We start from the raw sequence: 20354 nt of genomic DNA on the forward strand, positions 1-20354 counted from the left end.
TAACACTTAACCGTGTTGTTAAGAGTATCCTCACGGAGCATTTGCAAAAAAGTTTTAGTCAGCCATTTGGATCCATTTATAAAAAAGAAAACTGAATCTAAAATTTACATTTTAGATACAATGGCATTATTAATTATATACTAATCAACATTTTTAATACAATATTTTAATACTTGATTTTCTGTCCTTAGTTTATCAATTTTCAAAAGTGCTACTTCAAACAACTTTTAAAATTCTAATTTCAACCCTTACCTATAATTTTTTTTCTGAACCTATGCTTGTTTTATCACCAAGTTCCAAGTATGTTTTCCTTCGCGCCACAAGAAATTTAAAATTTTAAGCAGCTGTCACAAATTAATAATTTCTAATCATCAACGTATTATTTAATATTAAAGCCCTATTATAATTCTAAATTATAATTCTAATTTCTACTAGTTCCTAATCATTAATAATTAATTACTAGTTCTAAAATTTTAAATTACCACGATATGGATATTAATTTATGATAATGAATAAAATCACAATTTTGAATAAAAAGAATTAAAACAAATTACAAGTTTTAAAGTTTGAAATTAAAGTGAAAAATTATCTTTTTTATTAAAAAAATAATTAAAAAATTATCTATTTAAATATAAATGTTTTTTTAAAATCAAAAAGAAACCGGATATCAGAAGGTTCGGATAGAGTGTAACTTCAATAAATTTATTAATAGTATTTTTGATACAGTAATAAAATAAATTTATAGATGACCTTTTTTCAGGAAAAATTAAATTTTAAATATGAATTGAATATTCCTGATACTAAAGGAAAATTAAATTTCTTTTAAATTAATTTGTAGTAACGAATAAAATACCAATTTTGAATAAAAGCAATTCAGAGGTTATTTAAAGTATAATGCTAGATATCAGAAAATAAGTTATTTATTAATATTAATGAACTCGTTCCAAAACTGAGTTTTCAAGCTTTCGTGTTTAAAATTCCATGAAATCAAAAATCGAACGCGAAATGGATTAAATATTAAAATTTCATTTCCAAATTTTTTGTGCGAGCGAATATTTTATTTTAATTTAGTTACGGTTAAATTGAAATGCATAGTAATCAGACAATATCTTTTCCTTTGTCCTATTAATTGAAAGAATAATGCCAAATAAATAAGGACTCTAATTATAATTTATTCATGAATTGCACAGTCTTATCAGACAGACAATAATAACGTCATTGATCCAAAATATTCTATGATCAAGAGAAGGCATTATTTCATGAATAAATGAACTGATGGAATAATGCATTATAAATTACAAAATCTGATTATAACTGCTTCAAAATTAATGTATTATTATCATTATATTTCTTTACTAATTCTTATATGTTCCTTTATAAATAGTATTATAAAAGTATTCAAATAATCTTTTTAATAATGGGAATGTAATTTATTGTTTGACATGCATTATGAATAGGCTCTGGTGGCATGCAAGCTGTACAAGGCTATGGCTCAGGAAGCGGCCCAGGACGACATGGAAGCAGATGTGTGCGAGGAAATGAGGAACAATGCGAGGTGAGTTCACGTCACACAGTTTTGATAACTATAATTTCTACCCATAATAATTGATAATTGTTATTTCACACTGCCTCTAATTTCGTCAACTCGATTTTAAATTAAAGGCACTTCAATAATTAATAAATTTCCTTGCATTTCACAATAAAGGAATTTTTCTCCTCCCACCAGGATAAAAATTATGGGACTTTAAAAAACAAAAGAGTCTGGAATGTCTGATTTCTATTTTCAGAATTTCCCATGTGAGCTATGAATTCTGGATGCCTTTTTTCTATCACTGATATAGACCAAAATTTGATATAAACTAATATTCATAAGATTAAATGTCAGATTTCTTGTATATTAGTCAATGCATTTTAAAGTTTGCGCGTTTTCGCTAACGGATGGTCAACTCATCAATGGAATTGGCTCAAAATTTGATATGTATTTGCAATTCAGATGATAAAACTGAATGTCTAATTCTTTATCATTTGTAGTTAACTGTTCAGTTGCTCTTAGATAGATCTTTCCTGGAATAGATCTCTCTGAAAATTCGATAGGTGTAAAAATGTCATGTAAAGACTCCATACCATATCTCATCGAAAAATGTTTGTGCTATCGTTTCATAGTCAGACAAGCAGACATATATCTAAAAGTGTGTGCGTGCGTGTGTGTGTGCCAAAAATATAGAGATTCATCAAAATCTAAAGCTCATTTTTTTGCTTTACAGTATTTTCTCTTTGTATGCATCATACAATAGAAATTGCCGACGTTATTTTTAGGCAGCCTTAATTTCCTCTTTACTTCGACTAATTCATTAGTGTTGATAAAAGCACTAATGAATTAGTCGAAGTGTTTTTTAAATATTCTAGAAAGTCTTTCAGTAGAATAATACTTTTATGCAAGTTTGAGGTTCGAACTCGCAACGTTAGGGTTCATAGCAGAGTAACAAACCACTAGACAAAAGGGTACACTCTTTTCTAGAGGTTGTTATCTGGCTTATGAAGTTACCACCACAATACTCCCCCACCAGTAAGTCGGTGGAGTTTATCGAGCCAGTTATGGCTAGCGACGAACGTGATTAATGCGCCAGGCGTTATGGCGAGCGACGAACGTTGTTATCGCGTCAAGCGTTATGGCGGGCGACGGTGAGCGTGTGTGAGTGGTTGCTGCCGGTAGATGTAGCCACGGCAGCTGAATGAAGGATGCGGTTGTTCAGAACCAGGGTCACCAAAGTGCAAGTTTGATGTTCGAACTCGCAACGTTAGGGTTCATAGCCGAATAACAAAGCCACTAGACAAAAGTGTACACTTCTTTCCGGAGGTTGTTATCTGGCTTATGAAGTTACCACCACAATACTCCCCCAACACTGAGTAACCACCACACTTTCAATTCGTAGTTTAATAGCTCAATTTACTTGAGTGCAAACAGTAAAATGGTAATTAAATCTATAAAGAACAAAATTATTGTGGGTGGGCGTGAAAAAATAATAAGCGAATGACATTTGGCCTCAGGGAGCTCTGTTGCGGCTTCAAAATGGATGTTAATCAGACTGCACTAGATGTTTTCGTGATAAATCCAGTATTTTTCTGTACTGCAGAGATCTAAATGAGACTCCAAATGGTATTAAAGGACAAATTAAAGATTCTTTATCTCCTGGAACAGTACATGTAATATGTAAAACAATAAGAAGATTTTTGTCAAAATTTGTTGCAACATTTGTTGTCATTTTTAGTGTGCGCAGATAGCATAATCGTATACTGTAGGTAATAGATTATTTTGAGCCCTGCCATTTATTCCGTTTCGTGATAAATTAAGTTTTTTTTTTTTAACTGAACACATATTTTTTATAAGATGTAATAAATTGCCATTTACTTTTCGTGGCCTCCCGCCCTCTTTTCTAATCAGTTCATGAGCTTTAATAGTTTAAACTATTCCATGAGACGACTATATTCCCTTCAAATGACGACACTGTTTTGAAACACAAAGAGTTCTTACATGGTCGATGTCGAGATTTTGATGTATACCTCCACTATTCTTTACTTCTCTTGATTCGAAACTATCATTTAGGAAATAAACTTTTCAGTCTCTGAACTACTTAACTAAATAAAAAATTTCACTCAGAGAAATTAAATTTGATAAGGTGCGTTAACGCCAAGATTGTGAGTCTGTGTCTAATTTCGGACAAATTCCGTCAAAAGAACACCCTTTTACCTATTCATGTGCACGTAAACACGATAATATAAAGCATGGTAAATTCTTCAGCATTATCCATCTCTCTTTTATAACCTCCCGTCAACTTTTTTTAAATAGACATTCTTTTCATATTCTCCTGACCTAAGCCTAATGATAAAAGTTCATTTTCCTAATTGGGCAAGCAGAAAATGTTTAAGAGCCATTCCGGTAAAATTCTTCAAAGGGACAGGAACCAATGAATCATTTTGGAAAGTTAATGAATAGGGCTACTCTTCCAGAGTATCACAAGTTCCAGAAAATTCTGGAACATTTTTTTCCCCTTGTTTATTTCATATGCATATTTCAAAACATTTTACTGCACAAAATGACTATTATTCGATTCCCTTTTCCGTATATCAGAATAAAAAAAGGCAAAGCCTCATAACACTAGAGTATATGAGATATTGACAGGAAAATACTCGTTCTGATTCCTGAATGGTTATAAGTTGATGACAAATAGGGATAATTAATAGTGTGGAGAAAGCTTATAAGCCAGTTAACAGCTACGTAAACCCGAGAAATTGCTTTTGTATTGTGGTCGTGTTACTGGAATGCGAACCACAAGGTCCCAGGTTCTATCCTCGCCCATACCAATCTGCCACATTGGTGACCTCGGACGATGAACCTTCAACCTTCGTACAGCTGTTGCGGTGCCCTCTACCCGCAACCAAAGTCGTCAGATTCACTTGACGCAGCAACCCAAAGTCGTCAGACTCATTTTACGCAGCAACAGCATCAATAACCACTCACCCACACACTCGCCATAACGCTTGGCGCTACTCAAATGGGTACAGGCGCATTAGAATCAATAGCTAATACATCGTCACTCAACTGCCATATCGTTCGTCTCATCTCCGACTCACTGGAGGGACAGTCTGTGGGGAAAGCTTATAAGCCAGTTAAGCTACCCGAGCAATTGCTTTTGTATTGTGGTCATGTTACTGGACTGCGAGCCGCAAGGTCCCAGGTTCTATCCTCGCTCCTAACAATTCACCACAATAGTATGTTTTATGAAAAATAATTTTATTCATTTTGTCCCTGTTAAGAATGCACTTATCACTGACTAATTACTAATTATATATTTCCACGTTTGAGGTTGTTTTTTTTGTATAATATTCAAAGCAATACATATGTACTATTAAACCACATTTCTATATAATCTCTTATAAGAAGTATCCAGTGTTAATTTCTGATTTAATTCGTTTATTCATTTCATCGTAGGGAGTTTGAAAACTTGGCACTAGACCTGCTGGACTACTGTTACCGGTCTGATGTGCACATCACTCTGCAATTGCTGACATATGAACTGCAGAACTGGAGCAAGCATACATGCCTAGGAATAGCTGTAGCTGCCAAGCACAGCGCCTTTCTTGCCCACACAGCGTCTCAGATGCTGGTAGCCGATCTCTGGATGGGAGGGCTCAGGACTCGAAAGCACACAAATTTAAAGGTACATAGAATATATCTGTGCTCGTGTGTGCAGCTTGGATTCGTTTAAAAAAAATCCCATTATAATTTATAAATTTTCCATAGAACAGTATCTTTCCCATATGTACTTACAAATAAAAATTCTATAAACTCATAAATTATTTCTACCGAAATCCACAAATATATTCTAGACATAAACACACCCTAAAAGCATAATGGATATAAAGTAATTCATATAATTGAAATTTTTAAAAAAATCTTGGGTGCGAAATCATTCGCTCAGTTGAAATTAAAAAATAAATTTGGATACGAAGGTATTCACACAATTGCAATTAAAAACAAACTTTGATACGAAGGCATTCTCACTATTGCAATTAAGTCTGCCTCAATGCTTGTCTCTTTTTCCGAATGGATAATTTTCAACAGAAACAAGTGCATTTTTATTTGTAATACAATAGGATCAATGCTAACGTCATCTGACCGCGGTTCAAAATGACGAGGTCCGTCCCAAAATAGCCCTAGTATTGCTTTACAACGGGACGTTAATATAACTAAACTAAACTAAGGACCAATGCTAAATCAAAAGTGCATTCCTTAGACGCAAACGTTTCAATATACCTTCATGTTCCAAATTAAATTCTTTTCAAAAAAGATTTAGGAACTCCCAATGAATCCAATTGTTCCTATCAATATTGGGACTATGTGAGAGAATTTGTATTGGTCTTTACGAAAAGTCTTGTTGAAAAGTAATAACAGTTAAATATTGAAGTTCCCAGATAAATGGCTATTACTATTTTTTTTAATTCACCCAATGATGTCACTCTTGCCATCAACCTATTCATCAATGTTCTCATTATGTGTGCTTGCTTGCAGGTGATAGTGGGTCTGCTGTTCCCCATAACCATCCTATATCTGGAGTTCCGCAGCAGAGAAGAGCTGCAGCTGATGCCTCAGACAGAAGAGGAGCACAATCTAGAATTGGCCGAGATGGACGAGGAAGTCGAGGGCACTGGCGAAAAAGAAAAGATGGTCAGGCTGACTCCCAGACCTATTAGGGAACAGAGGGAGGTAAAAGTCTCAAAAGTCTCAATCTGAAGAATTCAATTTATAGTATTTAGGCTATATTTCAATCATTCAAAGCAACACTAAAAAATATTCGCGAAGAAAGAATAAAAGTAGTTATCATGTACATAAGCTCTGCAACCAATAAAGAACTATTTGTACACTAACTATTAAACCGCAAAAAATTTTCAATGTCACTTTATTTAGTATACTTTAACAGTTATATTGATGGATCTGTTCAGAGTTCAAGTATCATTTGTGGTATTTGAATAAAATGTCAAATACCACAAAGAATTCTGACAAATCAACGTATTTGAAATTAGAGAATTCCCGTGATCTGTAAATTAATTGCAAATTTTCCTTATAAATGCGTGAAAAATAGTCAATCTACAACTTTTTTTACTGAAAAATTACAATTGCGTCCAGAAATCAGACATCCCAAATTCCAATGACAAACTGAAAAGTAGAGAATTCTCATGATATATAAATTAATCACAAATTTTCCTTATAAATGCATGAAAAATTGTCAATTTACAACTTTTTTTGCTGAAAAATTACTTTTGCATTCAGAAATCAGATATCCCAAATTCCAGTGACATACTGAAAACTAGAAAATTCTCATAAACTATAAATCAATAGCAAACTTTCTTTATGCATTCCCCTAAACTTTCTTGAAAAATAGTCAGTCTACAACTTTTTTTGCTGAAAAATTACAATTGCATCCAGAAATTAGATCCAATGATAACATACTACTTAATAATTTTAAAAAATTAATTTTAAATATCAACCCCTCACCAGGTATTCATTTTTAAACTAGTAATAATTTAAACATACAATAATATTTAACCAGACTGCACAGTAGAAGCAGCAGAAAATTCAAAATAAACTACAAGAATTTCTTTAACTACTTCGGCTTCTTTTGAAATATATACAATAGAGATTTTTTCATTCTAACAAACACTCTTTTTTATCTTTGTAATTCTCTCGATAATGATACTTTAATTCTTACTAATATTTACAAAATTTCTAAATGATGCATATTTTTTTCCTTCGATGTTACTCACATATCCTTTTTATTGTCCTTTATCCTCGTCCTCAGTCGTACGTGACGATCCGTTCGGGCAGTATCTGCAACTCGAGTACTCGCATCAATAAGATCGAGAACGGCAAGATTTTCCCCTTCGACATCAGCCTCGACAGCGACAAAGACCGACTCAAGAACAAGAGGAAGAACCTCAAGCTAGGGAAGAAGATCTACGAGTTTTACGGGGCGCCCATCACTAAGTTCTGGGGACACACGGTGAGTGTGAAACTGTCATGCACGCAGAGTTATGCATCGTAGATTTTGTCATATGAAAATCGTGAATTGTGATTTCGAAATTAGATATGAATTATCTGAGTACCTTAAACTTTCTTCATAAATTTAAATTTGAGCTTTTGAAAGAAAAACTTTTTGATGTATAATGTTGAAACAATATCCATTTCAGCAGTACATATTTGAATATCTTCTAATAATATAATGTAAAAGAGTATATGTGTCGTGTTTATATTTGCATGTTTGCTTGTCTGTAGACCAGTCCGAACATTATGAATTTAATGTAGATATATTTGCACTTCAGACGATTTTATTTGGAATTTTAGTTACAATTAAGTTTAATTAAAATTCAGATTTTGGCATTTTGTGGCGATAACTTCCAAAATTATTACTTCACAAAAATTTCTTTTTGATGATTTTAAAATTTTAAGAAGTTTCTGATAATTCAATTTATAGGCTTGCGGTCTTTCCCTGTATTTTAACATTTTTTCAAAATACATTTTTTGCAATAGTTTTGACTACTACAAAGAAATTCAAGTTGTTTTCAGTGTTTTATCAACTATTCAACCCAGGGAATTTTAACCATAATTGAAAGCAAAAGACCAAAGATTCTGTTTATTATCTGAAACCTTACATAAATAATAAGAATATGAGGTTATACTACCAATAAATACATTATGCTAGTTGAAATCGATTACTCAAACAAGTTTTGTTGTCATGAGACTCGAGTCCATCCTGAAATTTCATATACAAAATTAAGAGAATAGAATTAAGATTATTAAAGTAACGTCATTTTAATGTCTTTAAATAAGTTGAAACAAAAATACTTTATTGAAGGAGTCATGAACCCCAGGAAAATCGGAAGAAATTTATATAAAATGAATTACACCCGATGTTCATAGTAAACAGCTGGTCACCGAAAGGTGCTAGCTACCAATAAATATAAACTGACTGAGTGAAGTAGTACTTTTAATTTAATTTCCAAGAACATTTCTTCGTTTTCTCTTCTCTATCGGGTAATTAAAATTAACATAATTGTTTTATCATGCTATAATCTTAAATATGACAAAAATACTGTAATTATCATAAAATATGATTTAGAGTATTTTAATTTCTCTGTTTCAAAACTCCATAATCCAAAACTTCATTTATGAAAGTAGGAATGAGCTGAAGCTTATCTGTCCATGCTTATTTGAACATAAAAATTTTAAAAAGTAATAAGTTAGATATAGTAAAATTGAAATCTTACCATTAATCCATAAATTTTTTTCCAAATAATATCAGTGGTAAGGGGAGGTACTTTTCTTAAACATATACTCAATATTTTACTCTGTTCTAGAAAATAACATAAAAAAGTAGCATATTTTCAAAAATGACTTAATCATACCCACTTTTGCTAATGACCGTCGATATGCACAATGAATACAGAGATTATGTATGTACAATCTAGTTACGTAATCATAGCTTTTGCTGATGACATCCAAGTTTGTTTCCAAGGTAAGGATCTTCCCGCGACTTTCTTATACGCACAGGAAACTTTGAACCTCGCTTCCGAATGGTCAATTTGACTTTAGTCCTGATAAAACCACAGTCATGGCTATTGAAAAAAGAAACGTTTGCTATGATGCATTTCAGCTATATCTCGACGGAGCTCTTTTGACTATGGTAAAACAAAACCACAGTCATGGCTATTGAAAAAAGAAACGTTTGCTATGATGCATTTCAGCTATATCTCGATGGAGCTCTTTTGACTATGGTAAAACAAAACCACAGTCATGGCTATTGAAAAAAGAAACGTTTGCTATGATGCATTTCAGCTACATCTCGACGGAGCTCTTTTGACTATGGTAAAACAAAACCACAGTCATGGCTATTGAAAAAAGAAACTTTTGCTATGATGCATTTCAGCTATATCTCGACGGAACTCCCTTGATTATAGTAAAACCAATTTAATATCTTGGGGTTCTTCTTGATAGTAAATTTTCTTGGAAGAAACACTTAACTTACGTATCAGAGAAATGTGACAAATTACAGCATGGATTAAATCAAATCGCACGCAACACGTTTGGTATAAATCCCAACGTGCATTCTCTCATTTATAAACAGAGAATCGAACCTTTCATAATGTATGGTTCTAGAGTTTCGGGTGCTGTGCTTAAAAGGAAAATGAATTCTAAACATCTGCGACGCATACAAAGAAAAATACTTTTGCGGGTCATATGCGGATATCGTACCATAAGTTACGAGTCTCTTTATGCAATTTCTGGTTTCCCTCCAGTTGATATTGTTATTCATCATAATATTGCCTATAAGGAAAATCTCTCTGCTTCTTTCATCTCTAATTATGATTATATTCTATCTCCATCTTTTCTCCCTCATCCTTCAGAGAGAACCGCTATCAATATTATTCAATTTAGTGACAAAACCTTTGGATGTTTTCCCTGTTATTTGCTATACTGATTGTAGTAAAATTGATGGCAGAGTTGGTTTCGCATTTGTTGTTTTCAGAAGTGGTTTTGAATCCGAGCACTTTCAATTCAGAATTCGTGATGAATGCACCGTTTTTGTAGCTGAACTCTTATGTTTAAACTTTGCCATCAAATGGATCGTTGAACATAATGTAATCTCAGACTATCTTATTTGTGCCGATTCTCTTTCATCCTTGGATTCTCTGAAGTGTATTTCTTCGTCTAACAACATAATCGTCGAGATCTAAAAGCAAATTAAAAGCCTCAAAGATAAAAATATCTCAATAGTTTATGCATTTGTTCGTAGATACGCGGACATTTATGGAAATGAGAAGGCCGATTAGCTTGCAAAAGCTGCCACTGCCAATTGACATTGTCGTTAATATTCCTAAATCCTTTTACAAGAAGATTACGAGAAAAAAAATGGTGGACTCTTGGAATCAAGAATATCCCCTTTTAAATAAAGGGAGCTGAACAAAGAAATTTTTTCCATCCATTAATAAGAGACTGTCATGCCATCAATTTTATACTAATTACAAAATAACCCAATTTCTCACTGGTCATGGTAACTTTAAAAGTTATTTGTACAAATTTAATTTGTTTCCGTCATCTTTCTGCAATTGTAATTTTGGTGGCGAGGAAACTGTTGAACATGTGCCCCTTCTCTGTTCCAAATTTTTCAAAGAAAGACAGATCCTAAGACTGGGTCTCAAGGACATTAATATAAATTGTCCACCAGATTTTCATCAACTTATTTCCACCAGAAGTGCTTTTGAAAATTTCTGTAAATTTATTGATAACATCTGTAATTCTTCATGACTGTTAAATTTTCTTCTTTTTCTTTATGTAATGTGTTACATACTTACTTCTGTAAGGCCCGTGTGATACTTTGTGGTGCACGGGGGTTTTATAAATGTTTAAATAAAAAAAAATCTAGATACATACAGCCTCTAGTTCACGCGAATATATTTTAAAAGTGAACCAGAAATATTAATTGTGATTATTTTTAAATAAATCCTATGTAAATTATGATGTTCATAATTTCCTTAACAAATGACTTTTAAGCATCGAAGTAAATAACATTAGGAGAACATTCTTATTACAGTGGAGTCCCATGACGTCATATTGCTGTTGAAAATTTATTTCTAATTGTCTTTAGCGATTATACAATTTTGCATTCTGATTCCTTAAATAAATTATGCATATAATTAACAAAACTTCTCTTCATCGGCTTTTTAGCTCTTTCCTTTAACAATGGAAGAAAAATCATTCAATAAAGCATTTGATGAAGCAATGAAAAATATTTGTATTTCATTGCAAAAAAGTAACAATAAAAAGTAGTTTATAAATATTTAAAACGATGTAAATCTCCTTTTTTGTGTTATAAATGTTTCAAAGTTAAGAAAAAAAGCCAAAATCTCGCTTGAACAGATAACAGAAGTAATATAATTGTAAATTAATACATTTTTTCTTTTATTTCCAATGAAACATTTCATAAAAATAATTTTCCAGTAAACAAAAGTAAATACATTTTTAAACAGTGTTTTCTTCACGTTTCAATTTCCTAGTCTTTATCCAAGTCAGTTAAAAGTTAAAAATATTTATCGTATGTTTAAACCATTCATTTCAACACTTGGCATTGCTATTTGTTATCTAAACTATTCCAAATTACATCTATACAAAAATTGCTAAATTTTAACTATTTGCAAAATTAAATGGAAAATCCACATTACAACTATTTTTTGGTCTCTTCAAACCAGCAAACTTAATGTATTTTTTTAAATGTTTATTGGTCTCTTCTTTTTACTAAGAGTCACCGCTAATTGACTCATTTATTATGCATAAAAATTCTTTAACATAATGGTAAACACGATTTAATCAAGCATATTTACAAAGAAAACGTTTTTTGCTAGGTATCTTCCTCTTGGCCACTTGCCATTTGGCACTGCTCTAAAGGCAATAAAAGCTGTGAGTGGTTATATTTTATTTATTCCCACGGGAGAAGTACAGTCAACTGTTCTCAGCGAAAGAGGAGGTATTCCCTTTAGGTTCGGTGAGATTGTATTCTTGGATAGCAGTTTGGTAAACCAATGGGCATTCGAAAAGAAAAGAGAAAAAAGAAATAAGAGGAAAAGATAAAATAAACGGAATTTCCTACTATAATATTTCTAATGGTTTATTTTTACATCTGCCATAAAAGGATAATATTAAATGTCATAATGTGTTTAAACCAACCTTTTTTTAATTTAAACACAAAGAAAGAAGTTTAAAAGTGCATCCGAATCCTGTAGAGTGACTGATTGAAATATTTATACAGGGTTCTCATCCTTATTTATAAAGGATCGTATTTATACAGGATCTCATTTATACAAGAATATACATATTCTCATTTTTACAGGATTTACCCATATTCTCGTTTATACGGGATTTATACATATTCTCATTTATACAGGATTTACGCATATTCTCGTTTATACGAGATTTATACATATTCTCATTTATACAGGATTTACGCATATTCTCGTTTATACGGGATTTATACATATTCTCATTTATACAGAATCTCGTTTATGTAGGATTTATGCATATTTTCATTTATACAGGATCTCGTTTATTTAGTATTTATATATATTTTCATTTACACAGTAATCATTTGTACAGGATTTATACATATTCTCATTCATACAGGAATTATGCATATTAGAAATCATACAGGATTTCATTATATAGGATAGATTTCATTATATAGATTCATTATATATTATAGAGTATTTAAGCATTTTCTCATTTATACAGAATTTATGCATATTCTCATTTGTACAGGATCTCGTTTATACATAATTTATGCATATTCTCATTTGTACAGGATCTCGTTTATACATAATTTATGCATATTCTCATTTGTACAGGATCTCGTTTATACATAATTTATGCATATTCTCATTTGTACAGGATCTCATTTATGCACGAATAAAATAATATTATATTTTCATTTATATTAATATAAATCTTATACTATATTCTCATTTATATTAATTCTTATTTATACTAATATTCTCAGATGTAGTACAAATGAGAATACTGTATTCTCATTTATACAGGATTTATACATTTCTCATTTATACAGGATCTCATTTATACAGTATTTATATATATTCTCATTTATAAAGGATTTATACATATTCTCATTTAAACTGGAATGATAACTTGCACAGAACAGAAAGATTCATTTAGTATTGTCAGATCACACGTGTGCATAAATGCAGTTATTAAAAAAGTATTGTTGTAAAATGTTCTTAAAAATTTATAAAAATCAGAGATAAAAACTAAGCGAAAAATGGGTTCACTGAAATCTTTTTATCTTTTTATTTTTAAGTAGTTTAACACTAATTTTTATGGAATAATTAACTCCAAAATTGCTTAGGAAAACTTTGACGTTACGTCTAATTTTAATTAAAAATTAAATTAAACTTTTTAAAATATCATTTCTTGATGACAATATATTACATAAAAAAATAACTACGTGTTTTATATTATAGTACAGGTTTTATCCAGTTTAGTATTTTGATCATTTTATTCATGATTCTGTGGTTAAACAACAGTACAATTACCTATGAACATTGTCAGATTGAATCTAGAATAAGCTATTTTAGACTAATGCAATTGTCGATGCATTTACCGATGAATGCGTTCTCTCATATACTTAAGCCATAATTGAATCTTTCTATAGTTACTCTTCTATTTGCAGGCATATATTTCTCTCGGATTTAATCAATTTTATAGATTTTAATGTCTGCTTAGGAATCCATCTACGAAATTCTATCAAATTATTTAGTACGCATACATTAAAAATAGAGAAAAGAATTCCAAAATAGGGCTGCCTAAGCTTTTTTTTACTATACAATAAGAGAAAATTATTTTTAATAAAAAAGCTTGTATTTTATTTATGTTCAAAAAATGTTATTAATTTTTAAGAAATACATTTTAAAATCGAAAAAAATGCATAAATACTATGCCTTTCCATTCCAATTAAAGAATTGTTTTCTCAAATTTGACTAACAACTTCTACAAGCACAATTTAGGTAAAAAATTTTTCTTACTTCTAAAATTCACATCAGCTTACAGAAAATGAACTCAAATGTGACATTGTATGCACTGCTTTATTTCGTCACAGCATTAGTTCTTGATACGGCCTATTTTACTTCAAATTTAGGAGGGAATTAGTTATTGTGACTGCTTTCTTCATTATTTCTCTAGTTTGAAATAATAGTTAAATAACTTAACTAATCCAGTTAGTTATCTATTTCGTATCTTTATAACTACTGGACAACAATAAAAAATGGTGGAAAAGGTTTCCCCGAAACTTTCTCGCGCACTCTCTCATAAAAGTACAACCCCCGCCCCGAATAAAATTGTAAACCCTGGGCAAGGCTATGAATGCCGCGAAAGTCTCAAATTTTCATTTTGAGAGTTGTGAACCTGAGATATTGCATACGATTAATTGTATAACAATAAAAGAAACTGGTGCGTGTGCATTAACCGTAAGCCATTAGAGAACTATAGTTACTATAAGGTCTATTAGTCAACGATCATTGCCAATTTTTTTCGAATTCCCGCGGGCATGCAGAAAATACACAAATGCCAGAAAATTAATTATGTATTTGGGTCATCTTTTTTTGTCCAAAGCTAGAAACCAAAATCTGGTACAGAATTACAGTCGTGATCAAGACCGTATACCAAATTTTATTATTCTAAATTGTTTCGAATTACCGCGCTCTCATGCATGTAAAAGATAGATGGTCATCTCCTCCTCCCCTCCCCCCTCTTGTTGGATTTGGTTCCAAATTTGATAGCACGTCTACATTTTAGATGCTAAACTTATAAAATTTTTTTGTCTATCTAGCTCTTTACGTTTTTATTTATCATTGTCTCTTGTATTCGTTTTGCCGTATTGACAGATTTTATCTTTTGTTATGATTTTCATTCCAAAATTTCATAGAAATAAAAATGTGGTGTAAAAACAACAAACAATTATTTCTTCAGTCCAGCTCAAAGCGTTTTTTGGATTATCGTGCTCAATCACAAGCAAACAGACATAATTTCAAAAAATTATGTTTTGGACTCAAGAAAGTCTGAAAAGTGGAGTCCGAATTTTTTTTACTATTACTGTACTCTCTTTGTAAACGAAAACGTTAAAATCAACTACAGTCAACCCTCCTATAAGGCGGTACTCTCAGAACGTGGTTTCCATATAACGCGGAGCTGAAATTGCGACAGCCCTCCTATAACGCTGTACTCTTACAGCACGGTTTCCGTTCAACAACATCCCATCAGTTCTTTCCGTGCACCCAATGAATGGTTTTAACTGGATATGTTTATATAAACATTCAAGCTTATCTCTTAGCCGTTTACGGCATCGGTTTGAGTCGTCTCAGAGCTCTTTCACAGTACGTCTCGTTGGTAACCAATTCTTTCTAAAATTTTGTCTGCACCGTCCATTCGTTTAGCTTTTTGCTACTTCTTTTGTGGTTTATAATTGGACAACATTACCCAATACTGTAAGTAATATTCTTCAATTGTCCTAATATAATAATAATAAAGTAATTATTAACCCTGGAATTGCATCATGTCAAACACAAAAGAAACAAGGAAAGGATTAAAAAGAAAAGTTTATATCGCTTGTCTTTTGTATTTATTGGTCTCCCTATAACGCGGTACGAATGATGTGATTTGTACTAATTCTGAGTTTCTTATAGCGCGGTTTCCATACAACGCGGTAGACGGTTTCCATAGAACGCGCTACGAATTAGCCTGGTTTGTACGGTTAAATCCGAGTTTCTTATAGCGCGGTTTCCATATAACGCGGTAGACGGTTTCCATAGAACGCGCTATGAATTAGCCTGGTTTGTACGGTTAAATCCGAGTTTCTTATAGCGCGGTTTCCATATAACGCGGTAGACGGTTTCCATAGAACGTGCTACGAATTAGCCTGGTTTGTACGGTTAAATCCGAGTTTCTTATAGCGCGGTTTCCATAGAACGCGCTACGAATTAGCCTGGTTTGTACGGTTAAATCCGAGTTTCTTATAGCGCGGTTTCCATATAACGCGGTACGCACTCACCGCGTTATAGGAGGGTTGACTGTACCCTTCTCTTTAAATTATTTTGGCGAAATAGATACAATAAATTTATTTAAACAAATTTGCTCTATAAAAAATAACATATTTAATACTTTAAAACAGAATAAAAAATCTTAAGCCTTTCGTTAAAATAGTTAATTGATAATATCTTAATGTGAACACTTATTCAATAACTTCAGCCATGAAGCCTTTTTTCCGCAAAATAATTCCAAGCATTAAATTTACGTTGTTGCTATATACATTACCGTTTTTACCGCGTAGATACTTAATAAAGGTGTAATCTAGTATAGTTGTCGTCCTCCTTTGAAAATCAGATTCCTCTCGATGAAGTTGTTGTTGTTTCTAATGGCACTTTCCATGGACAAGCTCACTGTCGAAGTCAGCGATTTTAAGCCGAGGATGCATCTCTTTTTTTTAGTAGTGCCAACGAGGGCCAAGAGTACGTCTTAACTACTCACGCATCATATTCGCTTGCACAGTCCCTTTTCACAGGGGGGAGGGGCGCATTCACACATCTCACAGATAGAGCAGATGAAGAACGACCCTGCTCGAACCGGGATTCGAACCCAGGACGCCCAAATTACTGGGAAGACGCGCTACCCCTACGCCAGGAGACCGGCGCTTGGTGAAGTAAATGTCAGTTATAAAAAGTATAGCATAAATGAGGTTTTCTGACCACTCATGCTATTTTGGAAACAACTTCAAAATAAATTTAAAAAAAAAAACAATGCTAAAGCCTCTTTCTGCTGTTTACTCAGATACGAAAATTTGGAGATTCTGTTTCGCAAACATCTAATCTAAATAGAAAAAAAATTGGAGTGTTCTTTTTTTTCTGACATACTCATATCTCTCTTAAGTGAGGAAAGATGTCATTAATTATTTATATAGGTATCATAAAATGCTAGGTTTTAATAATTTATGGCTTTTTTAAAAACCTATGAAGGGTATTAGAATTTTTTTAAACACTCAAATTTCTTAAACGGTCTAAATCAATGAATTACTTAACCATTTCCCCCTAACAATATATCAACGATCTGCTCAATCATCCAAATCAAATTCACAAGAATACAAAAAATTTTACGGAAAATATTAAATGTCAGTTGAAATCAGTTGTTAATCTTTTAATTATTTTTTAGTTTAAGCAATTTATTTTAATTAATAAAAATGCGTAATCCTTGGATTTTCCGTTAAAACTTATGAAATGATATAAAAAGAAAGTTTAAAAACTGATATCAAATTATTCCGAAATTTGAAGAATTAATAATTTAATTTAAAATAATACTTTGAAAGGTATGCTAACAACAGCTGTGGAAATGTTCCCGATAATTTTCAAGAAATTAAGATCCAAATTATTAATTGTGCTTTTCCAGGCCGCGGTGTCAGCAACTCCGTGGCAGCAAATAGAATAAAAACGCAACTCCACTGAAAATCCTTAATTGTGTATGGGATTAATGTATATTGCACCCGCTCTCGAGGATTAGATTCAAACTAATCGATTCAAAACGCAACTCCACTGAAAATCCTTAATTGTGTATGGGATTAATGTATATTGCACCCGCTCTCGAGGATTAGTTTCAAACGAATCGATTCAAAACGCAACTCCACTGAAAATCTTTCATTGTGTATGGGATTAATGTATATTGCACCCGCTCTCGAGGATTAGATTCAAACGAATCGATTCAAAACGCAACTCCACTGAAAATCCTTAATTGTGTATGGAATTAATGTATATTGCACCCGCTCTCGAGGATTAGATTCAAACGAATCGATTCAAAACGCAACTCCACTGAAAATCTTTCATTGTGTATGGGATTAATGTATATTGCACCCGCTCTCGAGGATTAGATTCAAACTAATCGATTCAAAACGCAACTCCACTGAAAATCCTTAATTGTGTATGGGATTAATGTATATTGCACCCGCTCTCGAGGATTAGATTCAAACTAATCGATTCAAAACGCAACTCCACTGAAAATCCTTAATTGTGTATGGGATTAATGTATATTGCACCCGCTCTCGAGGATTAGTTTCAAACGAATCGATTCAAAACGCAACTCCACTGAAAATCTTTCATTGTGTATGGGATTAATGTATATTGCACCCGCTCTCGAGGATTAGATTCAAACGAATCGATTCAAAACGCAACTCCACTGAAAATCCTTAATTGTGTATGGGATTAATGTATATTGCACCCGCTCTCGAGGATTAGATTCAAACGAATCGATTCAAAACGCAACTCCACTGAAAATCTTTCATGTGTATGGAATTAATGAATATTACACCCGCTGTCTAGGATTTGCGTGATATGTAATTTAGAGAATGAGATGGGGCAGGATTCAAAATTCCTACTACCATCCAAACTAATTTTTGTGTATCTAAACTCTCAAATTTCAATTTCATGTTTTAAAATAGTTAATTTTTTGTGACAGAAGGTAAAAAGAAGAAATAATTAATTTCATTTTCTGGTATTATTTTAATTAACAACGTATTCATCCATTTTCAGATGGCATATGCCGTATTTTTGGTGTTCTTCACGTACGTTGTGCTCGTGCGAATGGACCCACAAATGTCTTGGCAAGAGGCATACGTCACTTCGTACATCTGCACACTGGGGCTGGAGAAAATCAGAGAGGTAAGTCGATCTTTAATTTATAAGCCTTTAATAAGAATAATGTGGTTACTTTTATTAACAAATTTTATTAAATGCTAAAAAAAGATTAATGAATAATTACGTAAAAACATGTGTAATTAAACAAAACAGTAATTTCATTTACTTATTAATTTGCCGTGCTTAAGCTTTTAATTTACAGAATGTTGAATAGTGAATATAGCAGATGGGTTTCATTTTAAATGGTATTGAAGGTTCAATTTTTTAATGAAGACGCTGTAACAAAAAAGGGAGATTTCAATATTTTCAGAAAAAGAGGATGTATCTGAAATTGTATATTTTAAGAATGCATATAATTAGATTGACTAATTTATTTTAGCAATAATTACATCAAGTTCCATTCCTTCAACAAATTACCTATCTGTTCCAAATTGAGAAAATATTGATTTTTGCTTATTCAATACAGAAAATATTAAGTGAAAAAATTTCATTCATTTTACATATTTAAAACTCAATTGCATCTGCTTCTAGGTTTCCAATTTATTTTCTACGAAGTATTTTAAATAAAATGATATATAAAACAGCATGAAAATATTTTCATCTTGCAAAAAAAAAAAAAAAAAAATCTCCTGAATTGCTGCTTTGTTGTTATAAATGACGTATATGCATTCTTGGATATTTGAACGATTTTTTCTTTAAATGAGGTGTGAAAATGTTACTGCATTGAGAAAGATATTAACAATTTTAAAAATTGCATTTATGTCATTTAACCTTTTAAAGGGCCATTTTTTTTAGTCATATGTTAAAATATTTTGAGGCTTGAAATGAGAATAAGAAAAAGGATTCATTTAGCTTATTAGATAAATTTAATTTGATTAATTAATTAATTTGGTTAATTAATAATTAAGTAACAAGTCAAGACACATCATTTTGTGTAAGATAAAGAACTGAAGCATCTAAGTTTCTGTCTTTCTAAAAAAAATGTGTTAGAACTTATGCCAACCTACATAATTTCATACAAAGATTCATAAATTTGGAGGGAAGCATACTTCCCACAACCCTAGAAAGAGTAAATTTATTTGAAGCTCTATAAATGTTTCCAATGTTAGCATAGAACATTCATTATTCATTTCACATCAAAACATTTGCATTTTTCTCAAAAAAATAAAAAATCGTTTTTATAAGCAAAATGTTAATTTAATCAAATTTATTTTATTTTATTATTTTGAATTCTCAGATGTTTTACACGATCTATATGAGAAAATAGTTGAGTGTATAATAAATAAATTTACACAATGCTTATTGCAATTCATATTTCAGTATTGTGCTGCCATCTACTGATTAAATTGTGTTTTAAAACATTTCTATCAAATGAAAGAAGTTCACATCGATAGATGGCAGCACAAACTCACAATTTCTATTTAAGTTTTGAGACATTCCTATTATTCAAAAAAAAAAATGAAAAAGATAAGTTTCAAAAGGATAAATTCGAAAAGAAAAGGAAAAAAGAAATATTTAAAAATGATTCAAATCATGCCAAAATAATGGAAAAATGGGAAATAAAT

At 31.7% G+C, this 20354-nt stretch overlaps 1 protein-coding gene across 1 annotated transcript in view; it reads left to right on the forward strand.

Annotated features, from left to right (window-relative positions):
* The window catches only part of LOC129987645 (transient receptor potential cation channel trpm-like), a 247814-nt gene that overhangs the window by 205883 nt on the left and 21577 nt on the right, over positions 1-20354 (forward strand). The window contains exons 12-16 of the mRNA XM_056095604.1: positions 1458-1555; positions 4991-5219; positions 6071-6265; positions 7359-7559; positions 18685-18813. Of these exons, the coding sequence (XP_055951579.1) occupies positions 1458-1555; positions 4991-5219; positions 6071-6265; positions 7359-7559; positions 18685-18813 (852 nt within the window). The remainder of the gene's footprint in view (positions 1-1457; positions 1556-4990; positions 5220-6070; positions 6266-7358; positions 7560-18684; positions 18814-20354) is intronic.

This window comes from Argiope bruennichi, chromosome 10, assembly GCF_947563725.1.
Source record: "Argiope bruennichi chromosome 10, qqArgBrue1.1, whole genome shotgun sequence".
Taxonomy (NCBI): Eukaryota; Metazoa; Arthropoda; class Arachnida; order Araneae; family Araneidae; genus Argiope; species Argiope bruennichi.